The 18,025-nt window shown below is 31.8% G+C and overlaps 3 protein-coding genes across 6 annotated transcripts; all 3 read right to left on the bottom strand.

The window, feature by feature from the left end:
• Positions 1–2,482: 2,482 nt before the first annotated feature.
• LOC142606664 (uncharacterized) lies at positions 2,483–8,722 on the bottom strand. Of its 3 annotated transcripts, XR_012839150.1 has the most exons (4): positions 6,560–7,103; positions 4,542–6,032; positions 4,321–4,411; positions 2,483–3,122 (listed from the first exon to the last, which is right to left on the bottom strand). XR_012839150.1 is itself a non-coding variant. In XM_075778007.1 (3 exons), exons 2-3 carry the CDS (start codon positions 5,982–5,984, stop codon positions 4,388–4,390), a joined length of 1,467 nt encoding a protein of 488 aa, XP_075634122.1. In that variant the 5' UTR covers positions 5,985–6,032; positions 8,641–8,722; the 3' UTR covers positions 3,985–4,387. The 3 variants fall into 3 exon arrangements, 2 of the variants coding, with proteins under 2 accessions (XP_075634122.1, XP_075634113.1); XM_075778007.1 differs by lacking the exons at positions 2,483–3,122; positions 6,560–7,103 and adding an exon at positions 8,641–8,722 and having other exon boundaries at positions 3,985–4,411; XM_075777998.1 differs by lacking the exon at positions 2,483–3,122 and having other exon boundaries at positions 3,985–4,411.
• Positions 2,681–3,088, bottom strand: LOC142635548 (protein AGENET DOMAIN (AGD)-CONTAINING P1-like). Its single transcript, XM_075809687.1, has one exon. It carries the CDS (start codon positions 3,086–3,088, stop codon positions 2,681–2,683), a length of 408 nt encoding a protein of 135 aa, XP_075665802.1.
• Positions 8,723–12,058: 3,336 nt separating the features above from the next.
• On the bottom strand, positions 12,059–16,267 carry LOC142608234 (uncharacterized). 2 transcript variants are annotated; one of them, XM_075779978.1, is made up of 6 exons: positions 16,011–16,267; positions 15,801–15,925; positions 14,983–15,079; positions 14,766–14,875; positions 13,796–13,870; positions 12,059–12,245 (listed from the first exon to the last, which is right to left on the bottom strand). In XM_075779978.1, the coding sequence occupies exons 1-6, from the start codon at positions 16,078–16,080 to the stop codon at positions 12,195–12,197; spliced, it is 528 nt and encodes a 175-aa protein (XP_075636093.1). In that variant the 5' UTR covers positions 16,081–16,267; the 3' UTR covers positions 12,059–12,194. The 2 variants fall into 2 exon arrangements, with proteins under 2 accessions (XP_075636093.1, XP_075636082.1); XM_075779967.1 differs by lacking the exon at positions 12,059–12,245 and adding an exon at positions 12,498–12,669 and having other exon boundaries at positions 16,011–16,231.
• Positions 16,268–18,025: the final 1,758 nt, after the last annotated feature.

Genomic DNA, 18,025 nt, shown 5'->3' with positions numbered 1-18,025 from the left:
ATACCGTAACGGCCGATATGTACTGTACCGGTACGTATACCAGTATCGAAACATCAACATTTTGTACTGGTTTAAATACCGGTTATATCGGCCAATTTTGAGCAATATCGGCTGGTACAGAAAAAAACTTTTTTTTTTATTAGTTTTGTAATTTTTGAATTTTTGTAAAGGCAGAATGGTAACTTATTTGCATTAACTTATTAGTATTATTTGTTTTCTTAGTATGCAATGAACAATTAAACTTTCTATTTTTTATATTGTGTTTTTCTTTTTCTTTTAATTGATGCTAAAGTCTAAAATCATGAATAATTTGTTCTGAATTGAGGTAATGTTTTATGGTAAACTTTTATATTTATTATAATATACACACACACATACATATATATATATATTTATATATTTATAAATATAAAAAATAACGATAAACTCAAAACAGTACACTAATATTGACTGGTACCAAAATATATCGTTCCACTAGTCAAATCGGTACAATCTCCGGTACGAGATTAACTCCCTTGAGCAAGTCTATTCAAGACTCATTATATATATATATATATATATATATATATATATATATATATATATATATATATATATATATATACACGGTACAAGATTGACTCCCTTGAGCAAGTCTGTTCAATGCTCATTATACACACACACACAAGTTATGAAATTGATGGAGGGCCTTAACCCCTGGTTTCTTTACTAGAAAATACATGGGTCAAGATTTGGGAGAGGGGGTAGGTTGAAGATTTCGCAAATTGAGGAAAACTTAGTAGGTCGTGAGTCCAATTTATCATGAGGTTAGGTTCATTATGCACATTAAGAAAAAAAAATGTAGTATTTAAAAAAAACACACACACACATACACACCCATGGGAGAGGGAGTAGACTTCTAACACAAATGCACACTGTAAATTCTAATCAAAATAGTATTTTAGTCTATTACATAATGTAAAGAAGATATGGGCCATGAGTCAATCTTATGAAGTGATGAAGTTTTGTGTAGGATGAGCCCAATCCGAAATTATGTGAACTCTTCTCACGTAACTACATAGACTTCGGGTTCCCTTGGGCTTTGAATGAATTTGATCCTAGATCCATTTTAAGGAGAGGGAATCCAAAGGCACCCAAGATCCATTTGCTATTATCCTTCTTGTAAAATATGTGATTGTGTAGCATATGAATTGTTTCAGCCTTTTTGGAAACTCAATGATTTATTAGTATTACTGTTATCTGCTTCAAACCATGTTCCTATTTATCAAAAAAAAGCTGCATATATATATACACACACACGCACACACACATATTCAAGTCCATGAAATTTACTTTCTAAAATAATTACTATTTACTTGTTATATACTAAATTCAGCTAGTTGAAGTTACTGGTTATTTACAAGTTTACAGCTAATAGATTGAACAATTCAACTGGTAAAGTCTCTGATGGTTGTATAAGAAATCTGGGGTTCAATCTCCGCCTACACCAAAAATTGATTGGTGTCTTAGTCTAATGGTAAAGAGTTATTATTAGAAGCAGACGTCATAGGTTGAAACTCTCTCCAAAAAAAAAAAATTAGAGCAACATGTAAGAATAGTTTTAGAGTCGTGTTAATATGTAAGACTTAATTTGTTTTTTATTGAATCATGGAATATTTGTAAAATTGTGGATTTCCTTTTCAATGGTAGTGCATTGTGTCCAAATATGATTGGTTATGGACTTATTTATTTTTAGATATATAATTGTTGATCATTTCTACTAAGACCTTGCATGTTTGTGGTGTTAAATCTCTGTAGGTCTTGTGCTTTTTGTGGGAGAATCATCATATCCATTTACCATGCTGCTTGGAAGTGACATTTTAGTTGGATATATGGGAGAATCATCATAACCATTTTCTAATCATTGCTAGCTTCTGCTTTAATGCTTTGCAGAATAAAGTAGAATTTTGTGTAAATTTTTCTCCATGTACAATTAAATCTTGTATGTTGATCAGGATGACCCCAAGATTTGATAATATTACGTTAATTTCCATATAAATCTTGATCTTGTTGATGATTTATGTTATCGTCACATGATAGAATTCAAAAAAAGAGAGCCATACATACTATTTTATGTATTTGGAAAAAAAAATCATTGAGATGGATGAATGCCAAAGTTTTTTTTTTAATTTAATTTAATTTTTATAAAAGTGAAGATGAATATACCAAAGTTGGGTAAGCATACTTAAGCATATTTAACACCCACTTAATAGAAAATTCGTAACATTTGAATTATTTGGTCTTGTTGCCTTTGGGTTGCTTGGGATGAAAGCTACCCCTCCCAAAAAAAAAAAAAAAAAAAGCTTGTGATATGATCAAGAATTTTCAATTTCCTTAATGAAATGGAATCAAGATACCAAAATAATGAGAAATTTCATATTTTGTTCATTATCAGAAATTCAAAATATCATGTAAGTGGATAAAGAGTACAAGATTTAAGCACAAATTGAGTAAAACAAATTTCAAAAGAGAGACCATAGACATTCAAGCAAAAGAATTACATATTTTTATGAGAAGATTGAAAAGAACTAGATTAAAACCCAAAAATTGAGCAAGAATGTCTCAAGCTTATACAAGAAACTCAACTGAATTAAAACCTAGTAGTACTCAACACTCAATAGAGACCAAAAGAATGCACCATTTAGACCCTTTTCTTTGAAACCCACTCGCCATTGACCCATTCAAAATGAGGCCTCAACCGATAGGTTGGATAAGGAATCTCAACCCCATATGTGTCAAAGAAAACAAAGTAATCGAAGCCTTGTCTCCCAGAAACCTTGCCAACCCACCAACCATCATTATCAAACGCATCAACCACATCAAATGAAGCAAACCAAGTTGCTGAAACCTTAGGTGGCAAGGGCCTGACCTCGTCTGCGCTGACAATCTCAATGAGCGGGTGAGACTTGTCTTCTGTGACCAAGTTCTTGTACTGCACTGCATAGGACTTGTTGCCATAGTTGTTGATCACAGTGGCTGCGTAGTAAGAACCCACAAAACCAACTTGTTTGCTGCAAACTTCAACTTCATCACCCCTCAAGAATGCCATTCTTGAATGCAAAAGATTCACTTCTTGAAAATAACTTTTAGAGAGAGAGAGAATGGGATTTTAGAACTTTGGAAAAGAGAGAAATTCAAAAAATACTAATGTGGAAACTCGGGTGTATTACACTGGACTGGCTGGGTACATATATAATATAACAGGGAAGAATAAAAAGAGTCGGTTCAGAATTCCGACCTTGGGTCGGTTTAGGAAATATTTTGTTTTGGAAATTTCAAAGTCATTGTTTTAAAATTTTATTAAAAAAAAAAAAAATTGGGGAAGCTCTCCTTTTCTTTTTACTTTTTTTTTCAAATTATTGGCCAGAAATAATATGTTACCTTTTCAATTTTTGTTGTACATTAAGTGCCAATCAGATAAAAACACATAATTATACTTAATTTAATGTCCTGGGACCAAAAAACAAAAGCATTATTTATGTTTCATTGATTTTTTTTTATTTGTGTCAATTTATGTTTCATTGATCAACCATATTTTCTAATTTTTCCACAAAAAAAAAAAATATATATATATATATATAAAGAGCCTGTGTTTTATTTATTTTTATTTTTTTGGATGTCGATTTTTAGTTAAACCTTGGGCAAGTCTCTATATGTGCAACCATTGTCACTTTCTTGATTCATAATGTTAGATTCAGAGCTTGAACAAAGAGATTGGAGTCCTCCCATTAGGCTATACATAAGACTGGTGATCTTTTATTTGAGCCATGGAAAAGTTAAAGGACAAAAAAAACTGGATCTGTTTAAAGAATATCATTGAGGCTGGACTATTGGGTATGTTGATTTAGCTAGCCAGGACAGCATGGAATCTTCTTTCCAGTTTACATGAACAGAGAGATACAGATACTGAACATAAAGTTTGAGAAAAGATTCGCTTAACAAATGTTGAATACAAACATTTTTCATTAATATGATACAAAAAAATATGGTATTTTATTTGAACACAAAGCACTCTCAACTCTCAAATTAGATCAAGGTATGTGTGTTACTTACAACCTATATCTCAAGCTCAAAAAAAAAAAAATAAAAAAAATAAAAAGGTCATGAAAAAAGTATGCCCTATACAATCCTCTCAAAGCCACTCTTCTTTCTTTATGTTTCAATGCACTGTATGAAAATCTTAAAATCTACACTTTGTATGGAAGTCATTCAAATTAAATCCAAAAACCTAAAAAATATTTGGTTCATGCCACTTGTATGAAAGATCAAAGATACTCTTACTGATTCCTTTGTGCCAAGCATGTCTGAAATCAATGATCTGTGACATAGCAAGGTTCCAATTGATTTCTCAAAGCCAAAAATGTAGCAATGCCTGTCCATAAAAATTTCCCATACCATCAGACTTTTAATTCAGGATGAACACAAGCAGGAAGAAAACAGAAATTCAGCAGGCACTTATGAGCAAAAAAAAAAAAAGGAAAAACAGAGAACGAGAGCCAAACCTCAGAAAGAAAATGTAGAGGCTGGTCATCTTGTGGAGGGGATTTCTTAGTTCTCGAACTTCTTAACTGGTCATCTTGTGGAGGGGATTTCTTAGTTCTCAAATTTCCCAACTCAGTCTGTATCACATTAAGTTGATCTTGTATCTCCTTTAACAACTTCAACTGCCCTTCCCCTTCCTCAGTAATTTCTTGCCTGATATAGTTTCTATCTCCCTCGAGCCGCTCAATCCTGTGACACAATTGTTGAAGCTTGGCTTGAGACTCTACAGCACCTATTGTTGGCTGAAGAAGAGCTGCATTGCAGTCATTACTTAATCCATCTCTTGCTTTAGATATTTTGTTATCATGGTTTGCAAAAGGCAACATTTTCTTTATCTTATCTGTTGCATCTGTAATATGCAATCCAGAGCTATCCTCAGAACCCAAATCTGGCTTTCCCGGCCTGTTCTCACCTTCCAAAACCAACTTACTTTGTTCTTTCTTCTGAAGTTTGTATGCATTATGATTCTCAGTACTTTGTGGGACTTCAAAAATATCCAGGACACTTGAGGTGCAAGAAGAATTACCTATTGCCTCCCTTTCCTGTATATTTTCATTAAGTTTAATTTTCTCAAAATTAGAAAAAATTTCTCCTTTATTTGTGCCATGGAATTTGTCAATGCTTACTTGTGGAAGTAATGAATGGGGGCTGTACTCTTCCTTCAAGTTAAAGGAATTTTCTCTACCAGAAACTTTACCACCTGATATATCTTTCACTCGGTCATCTAACTTTTTGATCTGCTCCCAGTACGAATCAGAGGTTCCAACAATAGGACTTTCTGATTTCTTCTCTAAATCCAAGTTTTGAACTTTAACATCCTGGTCAGTGTTTTGCTTCCCTATCTCTGGACTCCAATCTGACATGGGGATCACAGATCTTTCTTTTTCCAAATTACTTTTCTTCTGATAGTATTCCTTTACTTGAATTTGAGGCAGAGAGTGTAATCTTCTTATATTGCTATTAGCACCCATTTCCACCTTACTTGAATCACTTCTTTGCAAAACTAGATTCTCCGGAAATTTACATTCATAGTCACCCAAATCATTGCAACCCATGCTAAGAAGTCTGCACCTGTACGCCTGAACTTGAAACTCAAGAGATGAAATTTCCATTTCTTTCTGATAGATTAGATCTTCAAAAACATGAAGAGAATTCTCAGCATGAGCCATCTTTTCCTCTGCCAATCTCTTATATTGGTTTGCTTCCATCTGCACAACAGCCTTCTCTCCTTGCAGACGCAGTATCATCGATAGAGCTTCACTAGCTGATGTAGCTGAGGCTTCTCTTTCCTCATCCAATTCATTGTACAATTTTTGCAGAAGATTTTGTTGAGCTTGAAGGGTTTCCTTTAAAGCTATACTATCCGTTTCAGGCATTGCAGAACATAAACCACTTTCGGTCATTCTACAGTTGATTAGTTTTGGTCCTTTCGGAAGTAATTGAAGTTAATTCTGGGCACAAAAGGGTAGTAGTTCTCCATTAGCATCAGTGACATATTAAGACTAAACATTATAACAAAAAAAGGGGTTCAATTTTCAAGATTATAGCATGATAAGCAGGTAAATATGATGTGTGCAAGTGACACAACAGAGTTTAGGCTCCAAACTACCAAACAGTGTAAGGTTCTACATCAGCATCAATGAGATGGGGAAATTTATAGGTTTACACAAAAGTTTTTCCAAAAACTATCTTGATCGAATATAATTCAATAGAAAAATTTTCCTGAGAGGAAAAAACACCAGAAACTATATGGACCTGGTTTTAAAACATGATTCTTGAAAGCAGCCTGTCCTTAGATAACATCAATGGCCTTTTCTGCACCTAATTTAATGTTTCTGAATTGGAAAAAGGAAACCTCAGGTAATTATTTCAAAATTACTTTGATAAAGGTAAATTATGACATCTATGCAAACATCAAAAACATGTAAACACAAAAGGAAAAAAGAGAGGAAACCGAGAAAGGAAGGTGAGTTTTTACCTGGTAATGATCAAATTCGATCCTCAGAGCAAGACCCAATTGAAAAAGAAATCCTTTTGAGACTCTTTCTTTCTCGGAAACAACAATAACAACAAAAAAAAAAAGACTACAAAATGTGTTCAAGAAGTTCAAATTTGATTGCACAAGTCAGAACCCAGAAGAGCTAAGAAAACCCAACTTATAATCAAGAACAATGCAGTAGTTTTCAGGAAGCTACAAACTTTAATTCTTGACGATTCTTATAAGGAAAGATAGTTAATTGAAATCTGAATCATCAACTTCCCAAACTCATACAAATGCCATATGAATCCAAAAAAAAACAAAAAAAAAAAAAAAAAAAAAAAAGAAAATTGTGATTATCACATTTTTTGATATGACACTCTTGCCAAGAAATTTCAGCAAGGTCTTTATATTGTGATTATCACTAAGACATAGAAGAAGGTTTGATCGAAAAGAAAAATATCTGGAACAGAAAGAAAGTATATATATTATGTAAGAAACAACAACTTGCTTACCAAATAAAGAAGAGAAAGTGATGATGTTGGCAAGGCAGTGTGCTGCCTAAGCATAGAGTCTAAACGATGTCGTTGTACAGTGGCCAAAAAACAAGAAGTTCTAAATATGTAAGTGTCACTTTCTTATTTATTCTTATAATCCAAGTTTTTTAGTTCTAAATCTTTTTTTCTTTTTTTTTATAATTTCATTAATCATTGCCTTGTGGACCCACATTCTTCTTTTCCCGCAATGGGGTTTCAAATGATCGTTGGTGGCGAATGCAACGGCTAGAATAAGTCTCTGTGGGGTCCACATCTTGCCGACCATATGATCTAAATATTACTCATTATGTCTGGTCAACTCCAAATTTTTTGTCTCAAGTTTTTTTATTTTAAGTATGTTTGAGTTGAGAATCCAACCTTGAATTTTCTGTTCTTAGTTCTCACCAAAACTAAAATAAGAAAATAAAAGAATTTGTAGGGCTGTCTGACGGTGCTGATTTGTATTGTATAAATTTATTATTGATCAGATAATCTCAATAATAAAAAGAATAAATTTTTTAAAATTCAAAATTTTATTGTATTCTAGAATAATTGGGGTTTAAGTTCAATAACCATGTGTGAGGTCGTAGGGAAATTGAGGGTAGGCAAATTGAGAGTGCTGCGAATTATTGTTGATTTGTTGTGATCCTAGTTTAATTATAATTATATATATATATTATTAAAAGTTAGAATTACATTAATTTAGAAATAAGGTACAACATTTTCATAATTTACTAAATTGGTTAATTATGAGTATTAAAGAAATATGGCGAGTCTATGTAAAAGTGATTATCTACTATAGTTATGGAAAAAAAATTGTAGCAAAAGTTGTTCATAAACTTATTAGTTCAAGTTATGATTGTTGTTACTTTTGATAATATTACACTATTCAATAATTTTTTATTAGATTTATATTTTGACAAATTCATTGTTTTCTTACCTTTCCCATTATACCTTTCATTTTTTTACTCTTGGAGTATTGAGAATTATATAGGTAGTTATATATTTAAATTTATATTAATGTGAATAGTGAAATTTTCAAAATAACCATAGATCAATAATTATTTACCTATATAATGTTAATTTCAAATTTTTTGTTACTTTAAAATATAAATAAAATATAAATATATGAATTGACGAATAAATAACATTTGATTAGCACATATCAAGAAAAATAAGAACTTGTAATTCAATAGTTGAATTTTAATATACTAACCTAATAAGAAGTTATTGAGCAATATAATATTAATATATAATTACACCAAGTGTACTTGATTATATATAAAATATTCTATGCAAAGAAAATTAAAATATTCTCAAGTACCATACCCAAGAGAGTTAATTCCATACCGTATTGGCCGGTACGGCTGGAATTTATCGTACTAGTAGGTGAACTAGTACAGAAACACCCATGATTCGTACTGCTTAATATACCGGTCCTTACCGGACATACTGCCGAATATCGGACATCTCGACCAAAAAATGGAAATCGGGCAGTACTAAAAACTTGAAGAAAATGGAAAAAGTTAGCAGCAGAAAGCTCACGATGCCGTTCTCATTGGTTGTTTTCCCATGTTGTCAGCCATTCCCCCAGCCTTCCTCCTTCTGTTTTATTCAGTCACTTCTTCTTCTTCTTCTTCTTCAATTTTGACCAAGACTGAACCTCTCTTCTTGTGCCTTTTGTTTTAGTTGTGTGTGTGTGGCTCTTGTTTAATTGTTTTATTGTGCCTTGTGTTTTAGTTGTGTGTGTGTGGCTCTTATTTAATTATTTTGTGTGAGTTCTAACACCCCACGTGAACTCTAATAAGTTCAAATTTCAAATATGCTTGGACTTTTAGGCTAGTTGCCACTCACATTTGATAAGCAATTTTTTTTTTAAATAATTAATATCATCTTTTTATATTTTTATTATTATTACAATCTAATATGTCAGGTTATATTAATGGGTTGATATTTGAGCAAGAAATAATTATATTAAAAAAAAAGGCAATTAATTTAGAGAAATATGCTATTATAAATTAAAGGATTCCTATATAGATTTAGAAATAATTCTAAATAAATAATCAAGTATGTCTATATATATATATATAATACGGATAAACCCAAAACGGTACACCGGTATTGACCGGTAGCCGAAATATATTGTACCATTGGCCAAACAAGTACAATTTCCGATACGGTATTGACTTTCTTGGCTATATCAGAGATAAGAACAAATTAAATATTGACTTTTTGTTTTATTTTGTTCAATATTTCAAGACTTTTCTAATTAAAAAGTAAATATTATTTGTATATTTTAGTTCAATGTTTCAAGACTTTTTTAATTAAAAAAAAATATTCTTTATATTATTTGGTTCAATGTTTCAAAAATTTTCACCTTTCACACACACAAAACTCTTTGTATTTTAATCCACTATTTTCACCTCTTACGCTTCTATCTTTTTGTATATACTTACCCATAACCCTTCATGTCATTCCATGTCAAATACACACAAACCAAGGAAGGGGGCTTGCATTTTATATTGAGTGACAACGGCAATTACGATTTTGACGTTAAAATCAAACATTATGGATTTGTATGTTTTGTAAATAATGTGATTGGCGGTGGGTGTTTGGGATGTGTATTTTGTTTTAGAATTAAGGAGAAAGAGAAAGACAAATTTAATATCAACTTTATTCTATAATATTCCTCCAAAGTTTTTTTTTTTTCATTACTTCAATTGAATATAATGGATATGTGTGTACGTTTTATAATTGTTACTTTTTATAAACTCATTAATAATAAAGTTCTATAACAATTATAAAAGTAATTGCCCACCATTTACAATTGACCACTTTTATAAGTTATGGAAAAAAAATTGTGGCAAAAGTTGTGTCTCTAAACTTATTAGTTTAAGTTATAGTTGTTGTTACTTCTGGCAATATTACACTATTCAATAATTGTTTATTAGATGTAAATTTTGACAAATTCATTGTTTGCTTACCTTTCCCATTATACCTTTCATTTTTATATTCTTGGAGTATTTAGAATTATATAGGTATATATTTAAATTTATATTAATGTGAATAGTGAAATTTTCAAAATCACCTTAGATCAATAATTATTTACCTATATAATGTTAATTACAAATTTTTTGTTACTTTAAAATATAAATAAAAGATAAATATATGAATTGAAGAATAATTAACATTTGATTAACACATATCAAGAACAATAAGAAGTTGTAATTCAATTGTTGAATTTACTTGTACTAAACTAATAATAAGTTATTGAGCAATATAACATAAACAAATAATTACACCAAGTGTACCTCTTTATATTATGTCACATAAGCTCGGGAGTCCTCACAATTTGATATCTCATTATTCTAATTTTTTTATGTACTTTAAGTTTATCTATCTATCTATCTATCTGTCTATATATATATATATATTTTTTTTTTTTTTTTTTTGAAATACCATAATATATAATTTCATATACAAGGACAATTATAATAAATACATATTAATAGCTAGCATAATTATCAAATTTCAATCCCACATTTCCTCCGTCACTATCTACTTATAAAAAAAAGTTGTCAAAATTTTATATTTAAATAAAAAATATAATAGAAAAAAAATAATATTTTGCTAATCTTCTTGTACTTGGGTTGCTGACTAGTATAACATACGATATAATAAAAGTTTGATCCTAGAAGCGGCAATTGCACCATGTGACTACCCTTACTTTACACCAAGTGGCTATCCTTTATTTAAAAAACTAGTAATAAATTACATAATTCCACTATATGATTTTTAAATCAAACCCTAAATTTTAAAAAGTTTATTAATTGAAACCATGAATTTTCAAATGGTTTCAAATCACACCTTGAACAAGTCTCTATTAGCTAAAATCAATAGTCAACTTATTTAAAAACAAAAAAATCATTCCATATGAAACTATAAAATTCTAGTATATCATATGAGATGAGTTATTCAGTTATTATTATCAAAACATTCACAATAAAATTTCATAATAAAAGTTCATGTTCAAACCATATCTTATATAATAAAAAAGGGTCCTGCATGTTGTGATTGTGGTAAATGAATGGCAAAAAAAAATTATTTTCCAATTTTTTCTCTTCATGTCATGTGATGTACTCTAAGTACATTAAGTTAGTTAAGTGAATGGCAATTTTTTCTCTTCATGTCATGAAATTGCCAAAGAGGTATTGTTAGGTTTGGTGTTGGAAAATCCATGGCAATTTATCTTGTTTTGTGCTGTAACTTGTAGTGACAAATATCAAGTATAAGACAATTTATTTTGTTTTGTGTTGTAACTTGTAGTTACAAATATCAAGTATAAGATCATGCCCAAGAAGCAGCTTAAAAGAAAGAAGCTTGTGATCATGACCGACTCTCAGTCGATTGAAAATCAAAATATCAACTTTCTCTTGACATTTTTAGTTGGCTGATGATATGGTTTTTTTTTTTTTTTTGGTGGTAAATATGATATGGGCTATTGTAACCCTAAGTAAAGAACATGTTAGAGAAAATCCTAACCTCCACATATCCAATTTGTGAGTACAGTAGTATACAAAGAAGGTTTTCTACAATGTTACCACTACCGTTGTGCAAATCAAGGCGAAGCCACAGATACATTTCAAGCTTTGCTGCAGAATTAAAATCTTCAGGAGGTTCTTGAAGTCACAAACATGGATTGTGAAAGAATTCACATTAGAAGAGTCTAAAAGGCTTTGAGCAATTTGTCGAATCAAAACTGTAAGTTCTGGTGGAGGTAGCAATTAGTGATGGGGTTTGATTATTTGGTAACCTGCTTTACTGTGGTAATTAAACAGAAAATTGAATTGATTACATAATTGTTTAACTTAACAAGTTGATTTAATTCGCTGTAAAATCAACCAACGAGGTCTAAACTGTCCTCCCAGGTTGAAAATTAAAAAGTAATGCACAGTTTACCATATCTTTAAGATCTTCCAAGTTTATTAATTAGGTACATTTACAAACCATTGCCTTGCCCATGGATCCATTAGCAGAATGGTGCAATACAAGCACTATAATGGAACACAATCAAATGAGAAATTATTACTACCCTCACTTTAATCCACTGGAACTTCGACCTCCATCTTCAAACCAGTATTGCCAAGAATCTGCAACAAAGGACAAGGTTTCTTTTAAAAGAAAACTTGCATAAATGTAAACAAATTAATATCTAAATACAAAAGGGGTTGTGGTTCAAATCCCCTCAAACACCAATCCTGAGCACACTCAATCATGCGAGACATTTGATCAAGGTTCCCTATATGAAGCAAGCTATAAAAAGTATAATAGAAAATGACGAATCAGTGAAACACCAACTTATGAGGAAAAGACGGTTAACATAAGCAAGCAAGCTATAAAAAAGAACAACATAAAATGATAATCAGTCAAACCTAACACACCTACTTGGTCAACATAATGAAAAATACCTAAAGAGCTCAGCCAAAAATTCATAAGAAATGGGACTCACTATTTAGAGAAACCTGATGGTTGCAATGGGAAGGAATATCTAAGATGATCTTTTAATAGATATAGCTGAGCAAAAGAAAAATATGTGAATGCAGTGAGGCTAAATTATTTGACAAAATTCACATATCATATAAAGGAATTTTAGAACAAGTATATAATATTTAATAGGATTAGAAAAAGTACAATTAAAAACTTGCATAAAGCATTAAATTAAATAGGAGACTCAAGTTTAGGAAGGCTAACTCTTAAGCATAAATGCAGTACTGGTTGATATTTCAAAGAACGTTCATTTGAAGTTTGAGAAGATTTGACCAATGCAAAGGAAGAGATACTCCCTCCAAGGGATTTCCCATATAGGCTCAGGAACGTACGTTTACCATGTACCCTACTGACTAGATCATTCAAACTAGAAAATGCAAATAATGGGAAAAGGAAAACGTATCAGACTCTTATGGCACCTGTAAATCATATTAACCAAATCTGAGTTGTATACTAATATTCTGTAATCATGGTGATCACGATAGATATAAAATAGTAATAGAATTCCTAACACCAAAAATTTTCTCCTCCCTCCTTCCCCCAAGAAAGGGGGGGGAGGGGGGGAGGGGGAACCATGTCATGCTTAGTTGGAATAAAGTTTCCAAAGAACAAATTTAAGTTGAGTTTTATATAATTCAAGTAAAAATGCAAACCACTAAAATCTGTACATACTAAATCCATGTGAAATCAGTATTGTGAAACTCCCCATTTGACATCCCCAATTGGCTCTTCAATAACTCCACCTACAAGACCGCATGCATGCTATTGGGTTCTTGATTTTCTGAGAGTTGAAATTAACAGCTTCAGAGAATCGCTTTGCAAGGGCTTGATACAAAATGTTGGATCACCACCTTAATCCTAAAAGTTTAAGCCAGTAGGTTTGGGCCAAAAATGTTATGCTAGCCACTCACTTTTGTCGCTACTATTTGATGTGGGAATTGACTACAACCACAACACTCAGGGTGAATATTTCAAAATATGCCCCTTCTTTGATTGAATCAAATTAGATATGTAGGAAGGAAGTATTATGCTAAACTTTTTAAAAACATAATTACAGGATTGTCTTTAAACAAATTATGCAAAGAAATTGGAACAAACTTCTGATGAAAGTTCACATTGAAAGGAATTTATTTGAAATAAAACTACATAGTACCTTCATGAAGTCAGACAAACCCAACAAAGAATTCTTTGTGTAGCCCGCTTCCTCAAGGACATGGATCAGAACTTGCTGTATCAGGCACCAAAAAATCCACACGTGCAAAAAGGATAAGTCACCAGCAGTTCTAATTATCACACTTTTTTAAGTTCAAGTACAACCTATATTTGCAGAAACTAATATGATCTCCATGCTTTTTATGATTCATGATCAGAGATGCTGTTCCAGATCAGCAATATGTATACACTATGACCAATTTGAAGGAGATCAAGAATTTCCATAAGAAACTAAAACCGAAATTGCAAAGGCATAATTTTTAGTCAAATATAGTGTATTTCTTGCATCATCACCCATCTTATACAAAGATCAAAATAGTATAAAGTCATCTGTCAAAGTGCATCAGCATTTTTAAGAAGTATATATATACAGTAGAATTTTTAAAAAGTATTAAACTAGAAAAATGCTTAGTATTTCAAGAACATAATATTTATACAATTGACTCAACTTTCAAGAATAGTTTCTCACATCTTTTCCTTGTCCTTTAATGTTCCTTTCTTGCTTCCATGTTCATATTGTGGACAATTTGCAATAACCATATCGCTTACCATGCAATTGGAGATCATTGTAAGACATTAGAAGTTTAAAATTTCAAATACCACTATACTTCCAAGTTCTAGATCTATATTTCAAAAGACCACTGGATATAATCAAACTAACTCAGTTTGTATTTGGCATGTTAATAACCTCAGGTGATCAGTAATCCACCACAATTCACTTTACAGAGAGAATAAAACTTTTAAGCCCAAGATTTACCAAAAAGAAAACTATTAAACCCTATCACTATTGGAGACCTGAGCCATTAAAAGAAGTAAGCTTTTTCTTTTATAAATTGTATATCCCCACACCTTTGATGGAAGGAAATTAATTAGATGATACATTCTTCAAGGATTTTCTAACAAGAACTGACCTCCCTCTGTTGTTCAGATATAAATTGTCCTGACAAATCGCGCAAAACTTCCAACATGTCACTGAATGTGACTTTCCCATTGCCATCCGAATCATACACCTTAAAAATAACTAGGAAACAAAAAGAGACACCAAATGGAAATTCAAAAGGAGAAAATAGTCAAACACAACTTCTAGAAATATGAATTCATAAAACTATGACAAAAAGGAGTCATTACATTCAACTTTCTGCTGCAAGGTGGCACGAGAACTAAATGCAGACAAGAATGCTACAAATTCCTTGAAGTTCAATCCATCCAACATCCTCAACAATCTCTGGAAAGTGAATAATGAAGCACACTATCTGAGTAACCAAATAGCACACAACAAACATATACAAATATGTACCTCCAACACACACAAATGCACATGGTCATGGAAACACCTACATACAGACGCAACAAGAGGCCTTAGTCCAAATATTTTGAGGTCGGCTATGGGTTCCGATCCTCAATAAACTAATTAGGTTCAGCCACGTGTTCTTTTTCGCCATTCTATTCCATTTGAAGTCATACACTTTGTCACTTCCTTAATTGACATTTTCATTTTTAGTACTTCTATTGATTTATTTTTTTGTCTTCCTCGACATTTTTCCGTTCCCTTAACTTGAATAAACTCACCTTTTTTTTTACTGGTGCATTAATCACAACCTTTGACCATACATTCACACACACATGATACAAACATATAACTCCTTTTGGATTAATATCCTCAAAAATGTTTAGAGTAACTCCATGTCATCAATAACATAAATAGACATCGCAATCTAGCTAATTAATGTTTGATGATGTAGAATGAAGGTTTATGATTTGAAGAACTCTACCATGGAATGCAGCTAGGAACTCTAGAGTACCTTAATCTCATGTGGGCGTTTGAAATCAGATGCCACACCATTAACTTTTATACATATACATGTTTATAGACATAAATTACATAACTTTATACACAGAGACAGACAGAGAGAGAGGGAGAGAGAGAGAGAGAGAGAGATTAGGACCTGAGAGAGAGGGTTGACAGCGAATTCAGGTACGGACAAGAACTCCTCAGCAGAGATGAAACCACCGCCATTGCGATCGAGTTGGCAAAACCTCTGGTACAGTGACACTATCTCCTGCTGTGAAACTAACAACAACAAAAAACCCAAATCAATCAATAAGTGCATTAAGATGAAAAATAAAAACTAGGAGAGGTAGTTAGCAAGTGGTACAGGTGTGGTTGCAGTGTTCCTGGACTTCTTCGATGTCGTACTGAGTGAGCATTGATGATGTGTTTCCCATGTTTGTTTTACTAATTAAGGTTGCTGGAGTGATGAAGAGGAGAGGCTAATAACTAAGTACAGTGCTTGATTGAAGTTGAAAGTGAAGATCCAAAATGGCGAGACAATGCAATACTTGTCCACACTTCACATTCCACACTCCACAATAAGAATATGCATTTTTTTTCTCGGGTAGGTCGCAGCAGTTAGCTTAGCTGGGATGTCTTTTCAAAACTTAAATACCCATCCTAAGTGTGGGTCCAATAAATTTTTTATTTTAGATTCTGGATGATTAAAAATAAAAAAAAAATTTAAAGATTCGTTTAATCACCACTTACTTTACTGAAAATTAAAAATACTGCAACAAAATAATTTTTAAATATATGAATAGTATCGTGGGACCTATTTTTAATATTTTTTCTGAATAAAGTACTTGCGGGTCTCATGAACAGTGTACATGACCCACTATACAGTATATATTGTATCCTGAAAGCTGAAACGCATGCATAAAAAAAAAAGAAAAACGCAACTAGTGAAACGCTAATCCAAACGCTTGCTAAATGATTTTAATTTATGCCATTCTAGGATTATTACTATTGTCCATATCTATACTACCTAAGTATCTATATTAAGATTCCATTACTTAGACTAAATTTTAATGTGGTTCAAAAATACTCCTAAACTCTATATCTAGAGGCATTAAAAAAAAAATAAACTCTATGTTTAGAAGGACAAAACTTAAGGACAACCCGGTAAAAATATATCTTCAATTTCGCTTAAAATGACTACAAAATAAAATACTTTCCTATTAATTTATGTCTTCAAAATAAACTTATTAAAAAAAAATAAATAAATAAAAACTTCTTGGTTCATTTTGTATATTTCTTTGAAGACCACGTTCCAAACTCTCTTTTTTTTTCCCAAAGTTTATCAAGATTCATGGTTTATGTTTTTTAAATTTCAGTTTTTTTTTTTTTGATAAAATTTCCAGTTTCCTTAATTCCTAATCTCATGTGTGTTTTGTTTTGTTTTGTTTTTTTTTTTTTTTTAGTTTTCTTAATCCCTAATCTCACATTTTTGTTTTTGTTTTGCCTTCTCAAATCTCCTTTTCTTTATTTTGAATTTGAAAAAAAATTTAAAAAAAAAAACTCTGTGGAGGGCAAAAAACATAGCTAACAGAGTACATATATGTTAACATGTTACTTTCTACTCACACAATTAATTTTTAGAAGTGGGATGCAAGGTCAACCTTTAAATACTCATTTTATGATAATTAATGATAGTCAAATCAGTCTTTAGTGTAATGTGAATGTATTCAATTAGAATAAGTCTTGGAATGACTAAGTATTCGTCCTCAGGTCTAGTCCGAGGAAGAGGTTACAATTGGATCTTCTCTCTTTCTCTTTTTTCCAAAAAAAAAAAAAAAAAACTCTCCCGATCTAGGTGCTTCTTGAATTTATATAGTTAGCCAAAATGCATCTAGACTTTACATTTGGAGGGTTAGGATCAGACTTTCTTGATACTTGTCTCATCAAGGCCTTGCTAGAAGGTTTTACACCAAGGTGTGAGATGTGTGGGCACTTTTCATGGTCATTTTCCCATTAATGCAATCAGCTAAGTAGTTGCAGTGCATTTAATGTGGAGGGGATGACTGCTTTGTCCTTCCTTTTTCTTCTCTTTCTTGTTCAGTGCCAAGTTACCATTTTCCTCTCTTAAGTTGCGCCATGTTTCCTTTAACTCTGACTCTTGACTTTTCGAGGTTAGGTAAGAGTTCTCGGTACTCTCGTCAACTGTAGTAGTCCAACGTCTAAATGAGTTAGGTGAGTACTTTCCGAGGAAATCTCACCAATATATCCGAGGTTAAGAGGTCCTTACCTGTTTTATCAACTGTTTTGGTTCTTCGTCCCCCCCCCCCCCCTCCCAAACACTCCTACTGTAAAACTATCACTAAAACTTCTTATCTATAT

Source organism: Castanea sativa, chromosome 1 (assembly GCF_040712315.1).
Source record: "Castanea sativa cultivar Marrone di Chiusa Pesio chromosome 1, ASM4071231v1".
In the NCBI taxonomy this organism is placed as follows: domain Eukaryota; kingdom Viridiplantae; phylum Streptophyta; class Magnoliopsida; order Fagales; family Fagaceae; genus Castanea; species Castanea sativa.
Note: the sequence above shows the minus strand (reverse complement) of the source record. Positions and strands in the feature narration are given on the sequence as shown.

Excerpts from the sequence above, each read along its gene's own strand:
- LOC142635548 (XM_075809687.1), bottom strand. The coding sequence starts at position 3,088 with ATGGCATTCTTGAGGGGTGATGAAGTTGAAGTTTGCAGCAAACAAGTT.
- LOC142606664 (XM_075778007.1), bottom strand. The coding sequence starts at position 5,984 with ATGACCGAAAGTGGTTTATGTTCTGCAATGCCTGAAACGGATAGTATA. Across the intron at positions 4,412-4,541 it reads CTCTACATTTTCTTTCTGAG|GCATTGCTACATTTTTGGCT; the intron begins GTTTGGCTCTCG and ends TTTTATGGACAG.
- LOC142608234 (XM_075779967.1), bottom strand. The coding sequence starts at position 16,080 with ATGGGAAACACATCATCAATGCTCACTCAGTACGACATCGAAGAAGTC. Across the intron at positions 15,926-16,010 it reads GGAACACTGCAACCACACCT|TTTCACAGCAGGAGATAGTG; the intron begins GTACCACTTGCT and ends TGTTGTTGTTAG. Across the intron at positions 13,871-14,765 it reads TATCTGAACAACAGAGGGAG|CAAGTTCTGATCCATGTCCT; the intron begins GTCAGTTCTTGT and ends TGCCTGATACAG.